This window comes from Melampsora larici-populina (genome assembly GCF_000204055.1).
Source record: "Melampsora larici-populina 98AG31 unplaced genomic scaffold MELLAscaffold_30, whole genome shotgun sequence".
Taxonomy (NCBI): Eukaryota; Fungi; Basidiomycota; class Pucciniomycetes; order Pucciniales; family Melampsoraceae; genus Melampsora; species Melampsora laricis-populina.
In genome coordinates, this window is record NW_006768794.1 from 638,286 (window position 1) to 656,486 (window position 18,201).

The following is an 18,201-nucleotide window of genomic DNA, read 5'->3' on the forward strand; positions in this document are numbered from 1 at the left end:
GGTGGCTGATTCTGATTTGATTGACACCAATCCAACAGTCGAATGGCCCTCATCAAAAACATGCTTGATGGTTCAAAGATTGGGTGGTCACTTTGATTCAAATGGGAGGAAGGTGAGCGGATGAGAACGAACTGATTGAGAGTTGGGAAAGAAGATAAGGGGTTTAGATTGAAGTGAGGTCCTGATTATAGTTCATGATTGCAGTTGAAGTTGAAGTGTTGAAGGATTGGACAGGATTGAGATGATATGATCTCTATGGGAGCTTGACATTAGATGATGAGGCGAACGCTTGAGCCAGGGATTTTACTCAAAGGACGCGTAAACCTCCAAATTGAAAGTACTAATTGGGAGTTTTGTCGAGTTTTGCCGGCGAACACGGTTTGCCTTTAACTTATATGATGTCAGCCAGTGGTGTTACAGACAAAGTACAAGTTGGGTCTCACCTCGCAAGACCGTTGAAGTTGATTGAGGTTGGCCAGCCTTCACTGATACCTTTGGGAATTATATGGCGCTCTGCCTCATGAAGGCCGCAAAAAGTTGCCGTTTGTGCGAACTGAAAAATGAAATCCATAAGGTCAACAATTGAATACAATTGTTAGAATGGGGTTTAACTTACTGGAAGACTCCTTGATCCTGAGCGACCAATCCCCTGAGTTATTTCGGGCATAGCCAGCAGTTCGGCCCGCAAAGAGAGAAGTTTATCGGATGGGTTCGCAGGCATCTCTTCATCGCAAAATGGACAAAGTGCTTCGTCATTTTCTGTGTCGGACCCACTTTGACTTTCGGAATCCTCAGTAAACAGTAACAATGCCTTGTTGTGTTCACTCTCCTCCTGAAAAAACAAACCTTGTTCACAATCATTGGTAGGTTGAGTAGCAAACAAATCGGTAGGTTGAGTGGCATCAAAGAAATCGTCAGGTTGAGGTTGAGTGGCATTAAACAAATCGGTAGGTTGAGAATGCGACTGGTTAACCGGACATTTGTTGGCCCGATGTCCAGGTTGGCGGCATTTGCTACATTTGTAAAGTTTGGTGGTGGGGATTGGGTTGGATGATTGAGGGGTAGCTATCAGAATCAACGAGGTAGAGGGACCATTGATCGGATTTGATAAGGTAGAGGGAGTGTCAGACTCTTTTGTGACACCTTCAGGCTTTGAATGGCTTTCAGATACTCCTTGATCCTCAGAGTCTTCATCCAACATTGCCTCTTCTCGAGTCATATCTTCTTCAAGTCGTCTTCGTTTTGCTTTTTCTTTTTTTTTTCTCTTCGTTTCTTCAACTTCATGTTGAGATTTCCATCGACCATTCTTAGAGACAGCTGGTTGTTTTTGGCTCCCAGTGCGAGGTCGACCTCGATTGTTGTGCTTGACTTCAGGTGGTAATATAGGAACTAATGAGTACCGTCCGGTTTTGATAAGATCGACTTCCTCGTATAGTTTACGGAGGGAATGTTCTGGTAGATTCAATAAGGCATTGAATTTTGAACGTGCGGCATTATGAAGGCCTTGTCGAGAATGGGGGGCGATGTCCATCACAAGCCGCCATTGATCATGAATTAAGTCAGGCGATAGAGTGTCAGATACCTCGCGTGCAGCAGCAATGTCATGACTACATGGCATTCCCCAAGCGGTTCGGAATGTCTTAGTGCAAGGCCGGTCAGGTTGCAGTTGAGTCTGAGATATCTTCTCATACTGGGCGGCTATATCCTTGATAGCAAAATGGGATATCACGCCGTGAAGGTCCTTAAGGAATGGTGGTATGTCTTGAAGCGTGTTACCCTTCTCAATTCCGAAAGATATCATTATCTCGTTGTACTGATGTTCCCCATGTCGCTTGAATGCATTAAAACATGTTAGAAAATCGTTGTTGCGGCCTTCGAGAAAAGTTTTCAAACCAAAGTGACTACCTTCGACCCGGGATGTAGAGGAATTCCCGAAGTGGGGTGTTGATGATGTAAAAAGAGATACAAACTTGTTCGTTCGATGAAGCCAATTGCGCTCCAAGTATTCGAGAATGTTGTGTTTTTTAGCGAGGACAGTGAGAGCTTTCAAGTTGATATCATATTCTTCGGGAGTAGTTGAGCAAGTAAACTGATTCCATACTTTCATAAAATCTTCCCATTCATCGTTGGTTTTGAAATTCTTCTTACAGTTCTTGCCAATGTTCTCATTGATATGCCAGATGCATAATATGTGTACAGAGTCCGGAAAGATAGTGTTGATTGCATTAAAAAGTGCTGGTTCGGCGTCGGTGGCAAAGGTTCGAGGGAGACTAACTGTTTCATCGGAGTCAAACACAATCGACTTCAGCTGTTGCATGGCCCACTCGTAAGCATCTTCGGTCTCACTGTGTAAGAAACAAAGGGCTACAGTAAAAGACTTGTGGGCGTTGGTGGTACCGACTATGTGGAGTAGTGGTAAGTTGAACCGATTGGTTTTATAGGTGCAGTGGATGCCCAAGACGGTAGGAAATCGTCTTGCAAGCTGGATGGCCTCAGGACTTGCAAAGAAAAAAGACTGAAGGGTGCCGTTGTCTGAAGTAACCGTTCGGAAAGCCCATTTCTGTTTGGTTACTAAGTCGAACAACCCTTGAATGGGTGTTCGTCCATTGAGCCAGCATTTCTTTTGACGTGCCCGGGAGTTGTAGATATCGCGCACAAGAACGTCGGTACCGCTTTGAACTTTGAGAATTGGCCGAATGTTGCGAGGTCGAACTCCAGCCGAAGTTAGGAATGAAATGATCTTGTCGTTTTCCGGATTGATTTGCCGATATCGACTTTCTTCGTATAGATGTTCAAAAGCCGGATGATTGTGTTTCGCTTTTAGAGGGTTTCGGTCGGCATCTGAAGTGACAAACCACCGTCCTTTAGAGGCGTGAAAATTGAGTGAAACCTCGAAGGTGCATCCCGTCTTCTTGGAAGAGGATGCACGCTTCTCCTTTGGCTCATCAGCTTCGTTGTGATCAGCATCGTCGTGATCATCCTCATTGTCCTTAACCCCAGTTGATTTATTCTTCTTTTTCTTCTTTGTCGGTTTTGCTGCCCGGGAACACTCTAGATAGATCCGTACCGTCTCTCTGTGCATGTCGGTCTTGTGGCTCTTGACAGATAAAACGTATCCTTGATACCGTGCGACCGCATTCAGATACATTATGCCAGCGTCCTTCTCATAGAAAGGTTTCCCGATTTTTGGTGATTGCATCAACCGAACTGGAGCCGCTCCTGTTTTGAGTTGATGAGGAATCAGATCGAATAACTATCATAGATTTGAATAAAGAAAAAGAAAAGCGAACTGAACTCACCAATAGGAGGCCATTCATTGTCTCGCTTGTCGTTGGCCAAATCAAACTCTTGTAAGATGCTACTCTCGTTTAATTCAGGTGGTACTTCATTTGTAACAACACTATCGCTTTCACAGGTGGTACTAGTAGGGTTCAAGTGTGATGATGGAAGGTTCGCATTGTTGACACGCGTGATCGAGTGCATAGGAAGTGAAAGGATATCTGTTCCGCTTGATACAGCTTGAGCTTGACCTCTTGACAAATCGAGATGCTGAGGTTGTATTTGTGACACAGTGGGTGGAAAAGATGGTGTTCCAGGGGGATTCGAAAACACAAACTGAGTCGATGGTGGGTATGGGAAGCCAGGAGTTGAGTGCCACACGAGATGGGGTTGAGGCGAAGGTCCAGCTACATAATTCGTTTGAGACGGGATATAGACGTGGGGTTGAGCCAAAGGTCCAGCTACATAATTAGTTTGAGATGGGACATAGACGTGGTGGTGGATAACAGAGTTGTTTGTTGGTAATGTAATCGGTAGTGTTGAGCTGGGTTGTGGCATAGGGTAAGTGAGAGTTGGGTTCAGCGAACCCTTCGGTCGGTCATCGTTCAGGGTCTGTCCTTTGCGACTTCGCTTCATTATATAGATGGTGAACGCAGAGGGTTTGTTGTTGCCGGTTTGAAAGGGGTTAGTCCAGCTGAAAGGGAGCGTTGAGGACAGCTGAAGAGGATACGATAGAGATAGAAGATACGATGGGGTTAGTATGACTAGAGGAAGTGAAAAGTGCAATGTAGGGAAAATTGCTTACCATCGTAAGCAAAATCATCTTCATGCAAATCCGGTGGATACACGTTGTAGAACTCCTACGCTGTGTAGCGTAGGCTGAGCCGGAGAGGGGAAGAATCACCGCGCAGAAAGAATAACCACACAGGTGAAACTATGGTTGTCGTAGACTGCCCTCAACCTTTAAATAAAAGTTCAAAAAAATAAAAAAATCACGGAAGCAATTCTCTAACAAATTTCTACCTTCTCAAATCTAATCCGTAACACTATTCTAATATCACTAGAAGATCCGCAAGATCTGGCGGATTCCAACGGTACCCCACACTACACTATATGAGAGGGTGATACAAAACTATGTTGATGTTGAGTTTTATTGTAAATAGTTTTAATGTAAAAGTGAAATTGTAAATAGTTTTAATGTAAAAGTGAAATTGTAAAAATTGTAAATGTAACAACTACAGCCCTGACTCAACCCGGTCTGAGGTAATTTCAAACTGTAATCTAACCTGACGAGTTGATGACTGATTTCTGACCGAGCTCAGCAAACAGAAAATATAAGAAAAAAAAACACAATGATCCTCTTCAAGACACTAATCACTACAAATGATAATCTAAACAACAATAGAGGTTATGTTTTCTCCATCTATCTTTCTTATCTTTTAATACTCAAAGAACTTGATTTAATCGGACACACTAACTAAAGATGATATTCTAATTCTTTGATAGAACACTAAAAAAAACTGATACGTTCTCAAGGACACATGAAGACACGATTATAACACTTAGACCCAGACACGAACACTGATACGACAATCAGAACACTAGAACACTTTAAAAAAAAACTTAGAACACTCTTTGATCAACACTGATACGCAAATAACACAAAAAAAACACGATGATCCCTCCGATGGATCCCAAAAAAGAATGAAAATGATGCGATTCTTTCCACAGACACACGAACGAACAAGACCCCTCTTCTTTTGAAATTTCAATTTGACCTCCACTTACTACCTCCGATCGGACTTCACTTGTAAGTCACGACACAACTGGATTTCCGTCGATTTTCGATTTAGTTTTATTTTATTCATTCACTCGTCTCCACCTCTACCTCAACCTCCTCCACTCTCTTTCGATCTGGACCTCTCGATCGCACTCCATCCTCAATCTCCAGCTCGATCTTCACACTATCGATTTACAATGTAAGTTTGATTTCTTTTCTCTTCTTCTACACTATCCCATCCTTGACTTTATGTATTTAGATTTCGATTTTGACATCATTTAAGTAAGTTTCTTTTCCCATTCACTTCTTTGTTTGTTCTCATACTGACTCCTTTACCTCCTTTCTTTGTTTTCATTAGTTTTAACTTTGGACCTCAAAATCGAATTCCTATTTAGTTTCAATTTCGATTCTGATCTTTGATTTAGATCTTGATAAATATGTAAGTCTTTTCTCTCTTAACTTTCTTTCTACTATTCATCTTGCACAACACTGACACCACCCTCTTTCTCTATCTCAATTTAAACCCTCAAAATCGATCCTTCTATTAAGTTTTTCATTAGTTTTAACTTCAGACCTCAAAATCGAATGTCTATTCTGTTTCCTTTTTTTTCTATTCTTATTGTATCTGATGAATAGATTGATGGATTCAGTTTCGATTCTGACCTTTGATCTTGATCTTCATTTAAGTAAGTTCTTTCATTTCTTTATCTTTGTTTGTTCTTGTTTACTAACTTTATCTTCTTTGTTTAAAATTTTGATTCCCTTTTCATTTCGCTTCTAGGTATCTATTTGATAAGTTGAAACAAAAGCTTCCATAGGACCCCTCTATCTCGATCACTACTCAACTCTAACCACCTTCACTTCAATATCAATCAATTCAGTCTCTAACTACACCAACTCCATTTCGATCTCAGCCTGTTTCAACTACAATCTTCATAAACATTCAATTCAATTTCGATCTTGAGCTCTGATCTATCTTGTAAGTCTTTTGTTACTTTCTCTTTCATCTTTGTCTATCTAGATTTTGATTTTGAGGTCTGTTCTTAACATTTTTCTCCACTCTCTTACACAATAATGACAAGTTATATTGTTTCTTTATTTGTCTGTCATTCGATTTTGAACTTTGCATCAATTGTTTAAGATTAATTCATTTAAATTTGATTGTAGGCCTTCTTAATCAATTTTCAACTCTCTTGACTTCAATTTTAATTTCGACTTCTTGATCATTTAGGTAAGTTTTTTTTTTCTTCTATTCTGTTGCATCATTTAAACTGACTTCTCCACTTTCTCCTGACTTGCTTTAATGTTAGTTCATAGCTGCATAGATTCCAATTTCGATTCTTGACTTCTTTCTTGTAGATCAACTGTTTGGGGATTGATTAATCTACTAGGTGAGTTTTCATTCTTGATTCATCAATTCTAATCTTATTTGTGTAACATCAATGTTGACATTTTCAATTTTTGACCCTCTTTTTTTTTCCAAGGTATGTATGTATCTCATTTATTTATCTTTTTTGTATGTATTGTTTTTATTTGAACTTCTATGTCTGTATAAAATATACCATTTTGAATGTAAGATTGATGTTCATTGAGAATAACAAGATCCATATAGTGATAATTTGAATTGAAATGATGATTTTGATTATTTGTCTTGAGTCCACATGCCTTGATAAAAATTGAAGAGTGTGATTTATGGATCTTTTCTTTTTTCTGTTGTGAGTTGATCTAATGTAATAATAAAAAAAATGATATGAGATTAAGACGTGATCATAGGAATTGCTTTCCACAACGTTTGTTTCCCTGGTCGGTTCGATTGGGTGATGGATGTGATGGATGTGATGATGAAGTTTCAATGGATGGTGAGGTATCTGTATGCGTGGTATCATTCATATGAGGGCTAGTAGCCCGCACCCTAAGCCCGGTCTGGTGGTGATAAGCCCCCATGGGCTGTGAATCGCCGTTCTGCCCGCATTCTCAGCCCGGGAGCAGCCCGTCGGGGCCGTGTTTAGCGCAGAAAGATTCGGGTACTCTCGGGTACCATCGGGTAATGCCCCAAAAAAAGGGGGCTTCGGGTTTTTTTTTCCGGGCGGTAAATAGTGGTTTCCTTACAAAATGTGTGGATGGAAGAGGAATATCGGACTCACATCGCGGGGACGTTAACGTGTCAGTATCGACACACATCCCCTCGTCAAGTTTCCTAGCATGCCCCGTAGGCCTCAAAATGGGATCCGTAGGGGGTTTTTTCAGAGCTGACGAAACTGTTGCAACAGTTGCGATGGAGGTCTCTAGTACTGGGCTGTTTTTCGTATCTTCTAATATCACGTCATTCGAGGGTGGGATCTGTGAATTTGGAATCAAAAGAAGCTTGCTAGCTGTCTCGGGAGATAATGGATTGGTTTCGTTATCGAACTCACATTGCGGGGATGTAAGCTTGCCATCTAAGGCACACATCCCCTCGTCTAAATTCCTAGCTTTCCCCGTTAGCATCACGTCAGGATCCTCCGGGGTGGTTTTCGGATTTGACGAAGCTGAGTTAACAGCTGCAATGCCTGGCTTGGTGTGTTGATCGTCATTTGAAGTAGTTGTTCTCGTCGTATGCTGTGAATTCATAGGAATACGGTGATCGCCGACTGTTTCAAAAGAATGAATCGAGGAGACAGAATCATACGCACGTTGCGGGGATGTTAACGTATCAAATGCGATACACATCCCCTTGTCACTTTGCCTAGCTTCCCTCACGGGCTCCATATCAAGGTCCTGTAAGGGTGGTGTCGGTCTGGACAAAGCCTCAATGGCTGCAACGTCAGTATGAGTGTTGGCAATCTCTCCAGTACTCCAGTTGATGAGGTGATAGTTCTGTCTGATCCAGGGTATGCCTAAAATTCCATCATAAGAATCTTTGATCTTTGTGATAATAAAGTTTGTCAGTGATGAGTCGTTCTTCATAAATAAATTGATTTCGTGAGAGGATTGACTTCTTGATCCATCAAAGCCGGTCACCACTCTGGTAGTGTGATCAGCCAATCGAATAATATTTGTCTCGGTGGCTTTGGATTCACTCAACACATTGTGTGTGGCACCAGAGTCGATAAGGAACAGGGCATCAAAGGGAAAAGGTTGTGTGGCTCGAGGGAATTGGGACATTGAAATTGAGGTACGCAAAAACAGACGTGGATCATTTAAATTGCATGAATGAAATCTACTCGCTCCTAATTTTATGTCATCTAATTCCCTCTGGTGGCTCAGGATAGGCACACTCACTCCTGAGCACCGCCATTTTTTGATTGATCGGCCTTACTGCTCCCTTCTACTTGATCTAATTGATTCACAACTGAAGATCCCATCGCTGCCACCTTAGCTTCTAATTCTGCTATCTTATGTCTGAAACTACTAGGACCATTAAAACCTCCACGCTTCTTTCCCTTCCTCTCATTTCTCTTCACAGGACAATCTGCAGCTATATGACCTTGACCAGCGCAATGAAAACAAGACCCAGTCCTTAGTCGTCTAGTACGCTCTTCGTCAGATAATTTAACGAAACCTGACGATATGTCCATCGCATTTGGATCAGCGGTAGGAACATGAAAGGTTGTGGCGGTGCTAGTAGCTCCGTGGATTTTGCTATCGAGTTTGATTGCAAGGTTCGCTATCTGTTCAATACTAGTGAATTTTTCTTGAACCATAACCATCGCGACTCTAATTTCTTTTTTCAATCCCTGTCCGTAGTGGCTGATGAGAGTAGGAACCTCCCAACCCGTGGCAGTCGCGTACAAGTTGAATTCATGTGTTTACGTGGCCACTGATCCTTTCTGAGTTAAAGTACGCAACGCACGTTCCGCCTTTGATTTATTTTCCGTGTCGAAATACATTGCTTTGAAATTAGTGATAAAGCAATCCAATGTGACCAAATGAGATGTTGAGTTATCCAGTAATTCCAAAGTTAACGGGTGAGCCCAGCTGCTTGCTGCACCGGTAAGGTAAGAAACCGTGAATACGACTTTACTGCGGTCATCAGGGAATTGATACGGATGGGCCAGGAGATATAACTGGACTTGGGTTGCAAAGATCTCAGCAGGACCTCCTCGAGTGCCGCTAAACTTATCGGGCGTTGCTACCTTTGGCCCTTTGGGAACAGGTGCGACTTCCTGGTGAGTGTAAGTTGGGGCAGGAGGAGGCGCAGCAGTAGATTGCTGAGAGTTAGGAGCACTCGCTTCAATAGCAGCGAGTCTTGCTTCGGCTTCATTTGATCGACGCTCAGCTTGTTCACGAAGGTTGCGTTTGTTTGCTAGTGATGCCGACAGTTCATTTAATTGTCTCTGTATATCTTCCATTCCGACAGCGGGATCAGTAATAAGATGAGTTACAGAATCGACGAATGGGTGACTGTGAGTGGTTTCAGTTTCGTCGTCGTCGGAGTCAGCGTCTCCGAGTGTGGGGGTTCTGTAAGATGGTGATGTTGTGGCGTTCGTTCCGAAGTAAGTTTTCAGTTCAATCTAAGTTTCAATTGTATCTAATCTTGATAATTCAATTCAGTTCTCAATACTTCGATTCAGTCGATTGTATGATTCAGTAATCTTAATCTTGGTCTCAGTTCAGTTCAGTAAGTTTAACTTTAAATTATCTAATCGGTTTCTTCTGAGTTTAATCTAGTTCTTCTTCCTTGATTCCTAATTGAAGAGATCCGACAATATGTTAGGCCCAGCTCAGGGGGGTTTGGGCTCGTCGTGGGAATGAAGGAGTTCAGGACCAAGCAATCAGGTTTGTATATTGATTGTTGGATGAGAAGGAAAGCAACTACGTAATACAACGAGTGAATAGATACTCTCAGTGACATGTCATGTATCTGTCACGAGTGCTACATGTAGGATCGTAACAATGGCCCAGTTGGCCCAGCCTGTGATTTGTTGCCAGGCGACGAGGGGTTGGGATCTGGGGACGAGGAAACCCGTAGGGCTTGAACGAGGGCTAGCCGTTTCTCGTCAGGTAGAGCAATTGAGATTATGTCGCAGTCAATTTTGAAACCGATAACGTCCAATTGCGCGCCGAAGACCTGCTTTTTCCAATTCCAAGGAATGTTCAGAAAGTCAAACAATTTGAGGAACTTGGCCTGATTGAGTGGTATCTTGTGACCTTTGAAAGAGACTATATCTGTGGGAGCACCTACCCCCCACGAGTCGTCCATGTACGCATTTAACTCTGTAATGCCAAGCTCATAGAAAGCTATCCACAGGATCAAAGAGAAAAAGCAGCACCAAAGGTGAGGGGAGCTCGCACTACCGAAATTTACACAACGGTCGACGTGGTAAGCGTTGTCTATGGATACCACCTGCCTGTCCTGCCACTGTCGAGAAACTGGTAAGATTCTAAATGCGGAATCTACATCTGATTTCCACATTAAAGATTTTTTATTAAAATGGTGTCGCCAGAGTAGGAAAGGAATGAAGGATGCTATGGTATCTAGTTTGAGTTTGATTTTATCTCGTTGAATAAGACTGTTAGGAGAAGGTTTTCCATAACTCATATTCGTGCACATACGCACTTTTCCTGACGTTTGGTTGGTGGCTAAACATAAGGGTGATACTTTCATTCCGGGTAAAAGGATTTTAAACGGAGGAGAATAACGTTTTAAGGATATTTCTGAGTCTCGTGTCTTGATCAGAACAGCTAAGTCTTCAGGTCCTGAAACATGATTTGGGTACTGGGCAGTCAAATCAGATGGTTTGTCGGCTACTGGCCAGAAACCTTCTCTTAAACCTAAGATGACAGAGTTTACAAAAGGTTGATTTGGGTGGTTCTTGAGGAGGAATTTGAGGCGCCTGACGTTGATGGGTGTGTGAATCTGAAATATGTCGGGTCTTCTCTTGATAGCTCGAGCTGCGAATATGTCGGATTCTAAAGATGGAGCAGATGGCAGAGGGTCTGCTGTGATGGAAAAATTGACGGAGGCCGAAAATCCTTCTGACAGAGCGTCAATCTCCAAGTTGTGAAGGAATTTTCTAGCATTAGGCACGTCTGTGGACGATGCCTCCTCTGTGATCAAGTTCGCATCCCAACTTGTTGCATACGTGATGCGCTCGGTTGCAGTCGTCGTCGGAATATGGGCAAACATTAGTGTTCCATAAGTTGCAAGGCTGGCCAGATAAAGGCTTGCCTGCACAATCTTTGAGAGGGTAGTTGAAGGACGTCCTTTTTGTTTTCTTTGGCTTAGCTTTTGATTTTGGTTGTTCTTTCGTAGGGCGAACTTGAGAGGACGAAGGTTGTTTAGATCTTTTTGATGAAGAGGCCTGTGGGGTGTGTTCTGGAATTGGAGCTGGCTTATTGAGACTACGCGCTTCCAAACGCCTGAGTTCAGCAGCTTTGTAATCCCCAAAGGTGATCCAGGTGTACTCGGAAAATTTTTGACGAAGTACGCCGTCGAACTCCATGACATTCCGCCAATCACACTCTTCCTGCCAGTTACAAAGGCTCTTGATGTAGTCGAAATAGTCGTCGATTGAATCAGACGCTGGTGAAAAAGCTGCATGGTAGGCGTCTCGAAGGATATCCAAGATTTGAAGGAAATCTGCCATGCTTTTGATTTCTTTAGGTTTGACCATACCACAGATGTCCAGACCTTTCGATTTCTTGCTAAAAATGAAGGTCTCAGAGGAAGGTTTTGAAGACATTTTGCCAAAGAGTTTTTCAATTTCGATGTACTTATATTCCAGTAAGTCTTTCGACATGGACGAAGGAAATCCGGGAGGTTTGTTTGGACCTGTGTTGTATAGAGACAAGGCTTTCTTAGAATGTTGAGAATATTCTCTAACCATGCTCTGAATGATAAGCGACATAGCGCTAGCTTTACGGTTTTTAAGCTTTTCGATTGGAACCGTGAGAAGAGCCAAAGCGGACTCTTTGGCGACTGGTGAAGCAGATCTCGCCTGGTCGTGGTTAGGGGTCCGTCGACGACTATCGTAGGAAGAAGAACTAGAGCTGCTTCGACTGGATGGGGACGATGACAAGTCTCTACGTCGCTTACGGTTCGCTGGAGGTGAAGGAGGAGTGTTACTTCTTCTTTGATAAGAGCTTCTTTCGCGAACAATAGGGGGAGAAGGATGTTCTCGACCTTTACCCTTGTCTTGCCGATGGTCAACAGGTAAGCCGGAAGAATGAAGAGGTAGGACCCTTTCCAGGATCGGGATTTGGTTGAAATCAACACCTCGACCTTGGCTCTTGGAAAGAACCAAGGGAGGTCTTCTCTCACGTCGTGAAAGGTTCGGAGGCGCAGCCGAAGCTTTGTCCCGAGAATGCCTACGCCGAGGACTTCGATGGCGGGACCGTTTTGAAGACACGGAATGTGAGGATAAGGATTTAAGAGAGTAATCCTCAGGACCGATTGTTCCTCTTAGGAGAATTCTTTCCAAAAGAGGGGGTTCGAGGAAGACAGATGGTTTACGGTCGAAGTCTTCTGCTGTATTAAGGACAGCGTTTGATCCAGATCCAGAAGCGACGATAGGAATAGCTTCTTTCGAGGCTGGAGGGTGAAAGACGAAACTCTTGGGGGCTGAATAGAGTTCGTTTTCCAGGTCTCTAGGCCACCAGGAAGGGTCCAGAACGACGGGAACGCAAGAGAGCGCTTCGCCAGGAGGCGGTAAGACAGCGTCTTTGCCTGAAATAGCGTAGACTGGCCGTTTGGATCCCAAATCGAACTGGATAGCATTCCTCGCCACTGCTGAAAAGTGGTAATTGAAATTCGGATCGGAAGGGGAAAAGAACGAAGCGACTTGGTCGCGGAGCCAGCGCATGTCGTACTTGTTGCTCCCTCCCGACTTATGATACTTGATGAGGAGGTCATCGATAGCATCGAATTTAGCTGTCTGGTCATTGATAACTTTAGCAGCATGTTGCATGATAGGTTACTGATCTTTTAAAGAAAAACGAAGAGTTTCTTTGAATGGATTAAACAAAAATTTTGTACTTTTTTACGATTCGAATGATTTAACAAAATTTGTATACTAGTATTAGACACACTGTAGCTATTTTGTTGATAATGATGTTGGATGAATGTATAAAAAAGATTACAAAAAGATACTGAGGAAATTTAGGAAGACCAACTTCTCGATCTAAAGCTACACTGACGTCTCTTCCTCTTTGAGATTAGATTCCCAATCCTCTCTTATCGAATTGTCTAATGTCAGTCTTCCTAGATTTATTCTGACATCATTTCACATCTGTAACTAACACTTCCCTTCGTCTGCTACCATTCCCGTCTGTCAAAACTAGTTCCAACTCCCATCACCCCGAAATTTACCAATGGTCCTCACAACAGCAGATTAGTCAACAATTGAAGAAATGAGAATTACTGGAGCTTGAAATTTGTCGTGAGTATAATTTATCATTCCGTGCTTGATTCCTTGCATGCCTTTCTTTTGGGTATGTTATGTACAAATTACAACTCATGAAATCAAAACACCAAACCTCGTTTGTTGATGCAATTACGTATGTTTTTACCTATCGCATGAATATTTATTTGTCTTCCAAACTTGGCTTCCATAACGCCGGTTGTCGATGACTTTAGGATCAAAAAGGGGCTTTCACTTCCGCCTTCGGAATTTGTATCGGATCACAAAACTCCGATTTGCTTGATATGTATGGACTTGACCCGAAATTCCTGTCAAGCAGGTCATATGGCCAAAAATAACCCTTCAAAAGCCAAGCAATCGATGGGTAGACAATGGACATACCCCAATCTCGTTGCCAAGTCTCGATGGAAAAATGCTGAAAAGCGAACGAGCTCGTGAGGGAGTTCTCCACCTCGGAACCTGAGGTCCATCTTTAGACCGGCGTCCAAGGGCCGGCGAAGCGGTGGTTGTAAACAAACACAGTTATTTCTTCCACTGTGTTTGCACCGGTGCGTGTTTGTCTCGTGAGCAGTTCAAGATACGTGGCGGACTCGAAATCCATATCCGCTTTTCACTCTTCGCTCCACCATTTGTCAGCCCCTTTGACGGAACCGGACTATTAAGCTACCGGTCGTGAGTTTTGACCAGATACACCTCTACCATACTGCCTCAGCACGTGGTACGCCACATTTATGGCCTCTGCCCTCATGGTATGGTTGTCACATTAGACTTGATCGGAGCGAGTTGACTCCGAATGCAAGAGATGAAGAGCTGATTGAACTGTGTCGATTCAGGCATGTTTGCAGTAACACCAGGGGTCAAGACTATCAAACGACTTTTGCAACTTCCACTCATCAAGTCAGTCCCGACTCCCACACTTCCTTTCGCTTCTTCCCAACTTTGGACTTTTTTCTGCCCACATCATACCGGTGGGCCTTCACTGAAAAGAGCAATACGAGATTTTTGGACGCATTCGGAAGAAACCCATCACAGTAGCATTTCTTTGTTTGATCCCCACATCAGCACCATTTTCTTGGCATCACATTTCTTGCTCTTTCTTGGGTGCATTCAGCGTTTTTTTTTGTAGTTGAAAAAAGCTTGGAAAGGTGTACTATAATTTTATCTCATTTGAATGAGTTCGTTCCTTTCAGAATATCTCACCCCTGTCCATATGGCCCATCAAGGTCTCTTTCTCACAAAATGCTAGCGCACTCGTGGATCAATTGGATTAATCATTAGACTCTAATTTGAAATGTTATCTTCTTTGCCTTCGATCGCCTATATATAGTTCGATACTCAACAGCATGAGACTCACCAATAGCCCACCAGTTCATCGCAAAAGACTCATCTGGCCGCATCAACATTTAACTCCAACACCTGAAGAAAATCTTAATACGATGAGGTCAAATCCATCAGACCAACTTGACCTGCATACTCAAGACACCTCACTAGCCTTCAACATCAATGTTCTTCTTCTCTCCGTCTCTGCTTCTTGTGAGATATTACGTGTTGCCGATGACTTGGTCCATAGGGTATCCAAGCGAGTTCGAAATAATGCTATCGTTCGCAGCAAAATGTTACAAAGCCCTAGAACCAACAATCCCGAAGTTCGAATTACTCTTCATGTTTTAATTCTTTTACCACATTCACTCACATTCACCGTCGAAGCGGCTGCACACCTCGATACGCTTCGTTCAATACCCAACATTATTCTACGTATTCATCCAATTGTGACCATTCATCCTTCTGGTTACAGGCAGACTATATTTCGAGCTCTTCACACTGGTCAATTGGGCGAGATTGTACATACGCTCTCTCAGGCTGCCTTTGTACTTTCAATCGAATCTACTTCCCATGATGGCAACCTCGATCTCTCAGGTGCATTTGTGGACGTCATCACCCAGTTGCTATGCTCTCACCTCGCTCTACAAAATGCCACTCGATTCAAATGGAAAGCGATGCTCGGAAGACCAACAATTTCAGTCTATCTTGCTACATCACAAACCACGGACGAACATCAACTCGCTGATCAAACTATGTACATCGCTCGTCATAGTGCCAGAGTTCTAAATGATAAAGCATCTGCTTACTCAGGGGCAGCAGGTCTTGGACAAACGAGTCAAAATTCTACAGACGAAGCCAAACGTCCTAACAAGAAGCCCCCTCCAGCATCGGCAAGACCTCGAACGGCCAATGTCTCGACCAGTACACCTTCACATGAACCAATACCTCGACCTCCAACTCCAGAATTGTTGCGAACCGCGCCAGGTGCCTCGCCTGTTTTTTTAGTCGCTCGACTCGATTGTGGTATCGAGTTGAGAGTGTTCCAGCCTGATTCACCCAATGTATCTGTCTTCGAAGACCAACCGATCCAACCATCGCCTCTTCAATCAGACAATTTCTGTAATACTCAGCTTCATCCACATCCTGGTACTGAATCATCATCAAGGCCTCATAGGACAGCTACACCCGAAGGCTTACGAAATGTGACACCTGCTCTGCAAATATCCATAGGAGCTAGTAAACTCCTCGAGCCCAATCGTAGAGCCCACTTACCTCCTAAGAGCTCTTTGCGAGCCGCTAAGCCACCTATTGAATCAACTGTAGAACAACCTCCGGTGGTTCAAGTACTAGAATATTACCCCGAGAAGGCATATCGGTTATTGGGACATGGTCAAACCGGAGGGCAGTCGCATTACGTCAAGTCGGCCTCCTTACGTACCCCTTCTCCACGCCAAGCAAGTGAACATGTGAGCACTTTTCCACTTCTACCATAAGTACCTTGATAGCTAAATCCGGGCCAATCCACAGTCGAGGGGCACTCGCCAACAAAGTTACCGGCCTACAACTGCTGACCCCAACATCAAGGTGAAGAATTCCTTTGACTCATCTCATCTCTTTCATAAAAGTTAACTCAGATTTTTCGCTATCACAGCACTCGCCAAGCCTACACCGATCTAATATGCCAACTGAGAGACCACCAGCTGGTATGGTTTTTCCAGATGCTCAAGTAAGTACATCTCAGTGATACCTTGGGAAATTACATTTCCCATTTCAATTCTAAAATCTCGATTTCTCCAACTTCCTTAGATCTCACCCATCTCATCACCTTCGCCTCAGCATAATCAGTCTAGATCTCGATTTGTCTTACCGACAACTTCTCTAAAGTATCACAACGGTGCTAGTACCTCTGGGACAAACTCTGTCTATCATACGGCTGCAACTACAAAATTCAATTTACCACCTCGGCCTACTCGATCTGGTGCGAGACCTCGTACGGCACCTACCTCAAGAAATTTCGAAACTGAGCCCAATCACGACCGTAAAGCAACTGTCACCTCCAATCTGGCAAGAAGCCAGAATAGAGAGTTGGAGAGGAGCCAATTATCATCAGGTCTATCGATTCATCAAGAATACACTAATGGACCACCAGGAGCCATGAACCTGGCATCAAACGGAGAAGGATTACAACGACGACGTGACCTTGCTAGTCTTGCATTTGAGACACAACCAGTACCTATGGATGCAAGATGCCAAGTTGATCTTCATCCACGAAGAGAAGTGGGAGAACTCGATAGTATTATGATGGACGAAAGTCAACAAATGGATGTGAAGTATATGTTTGATAGACAGGCTAGGAATCCAGATCTTCAAAGACCTAACCCTATGCAAACTAGACACGACATCTCCAATAGGGAAGGAGAAAGAGAGTCATCAACAGAACGCCAAAATATGTTCTCATCTACTCTGTTATCACGCTTTAACTCAATTCGATCTACTACCTCGAGTCAGATGTCAGGTTCAGTTTACTCTCCACAACATACACCTACTGGAAGTGATGATGAGGATGATGAAACTCATTTGATGCAAATTGCTGATTTACTTAATGATCGAAGAAAAAGGGCTGATCTTTGTTCAGTAGCTATTAGATAATTTTCAGAAAATCTAGATAATAACCTAGTATACCATGTCTCCTGGTCATCTCTTTCATGTTCATACTTTTTCTTGCTCAGCTCTTGAAATAATTGATAGAGTTTCATAACATTTCTTGTTTTCGATGTTTCTGTTTATCGTATTCCGATCCTTGTTATCGATTGCTAACATCTTTTCTTTGTTTCCAATATTCAAAGTATCACATTCTCTAGTTTATATTACAGTACATACTATAATCATGATCTAATTTCATTCTTGATAAATCTCTTTCACATTTCCAAAAACTTACTATATACATAACCTGCTCAACTAAAATATATCTCTTTGTTTCTTCTTTTTGTAATAGGATTGGATGGGGAAGCTGTTTTTTGACAAAGAAGTCACTAATTTGTTTTTTCTTCATCCTTGCTTCTTTTTCTACTATGTAATACATACATACGACCTTTAAAAAACTGATGAATTCAATTCAGCTCCAGAGCTCAAATCTCAAGATTCACAAAGACTCCTTGACTTTTATCTTGAAAAGAAATCAAATTTTGCACTACTTGAATGAATCTCAACGACGTACACCTCATCAGTCAAGATGGACAAAGCTCATATCTGATCATAAAGATTCCAAGCTCCCTCACTGACACCGTGACTGGATTTGAAAAGACCAGGTCCTACAGCCCTCCATATCTATCACGACATGATTGATTTTCGTGACCTTGGTTTCCGATGATTGAGTCCCATCACCACAAATGCACGAGGGGATTAGTTAACTTGAACCACTACCACTTGTTTCTCCTATAAACAAAGCCACCTCCTCGAAAAGGTGTTACCCAAGCC

At 42.8% G+C, this 18,201-nt stretch overlaps 2 protein-coding genes across 2 annotated transcripts; one reads left to right on the top strand and one right to left on the bottom strand.

Moving 5' to 3' along the window:
* Window positions 1-439: 439 nt before the first annotated feature.
* MELLADRAFT_89491 (uncharacterized protein) lies at window positions 440-1,219 on the bottom strand (the record flags this gene model as incomplete). Its single annotated transcript, XM_007412393.1, has 2 exons — window positions 440-553; window positions 617-1,219. 2 exons carry the CDS (start codon window positions 1,217-1,219, stop codon window positions 440-442), a joined length of 717 nt encoding a protein of 238 aa, XP_007412455.1.
* A 13,017-nt stretch (window positions 1,220-14,236) lies between these two features.
* On the top strand, window positions 14,237-17,373 carry MELLADRAFT_108578 (uncharacterized protein; the record flags this gene model as incomplete). Its single annotated transcript, XM_007412334.1, has 4 exons — window positions 14,237-14,298; window positions 14,729-16,190; window positions 16,376-16,450; window positions 16,531-17,373. The coding sequence occupies 4 exons, from the start codon at window positions 14,237-14,239 to the stop codon at window positions 17,371-17,373; spliced, it is 2,442 nt and encodes an 813-aa protein (XP_007412396.1).
* Between the last annotated feature and the right edge of the window lie 828 nt (window positions 17,374-18,201).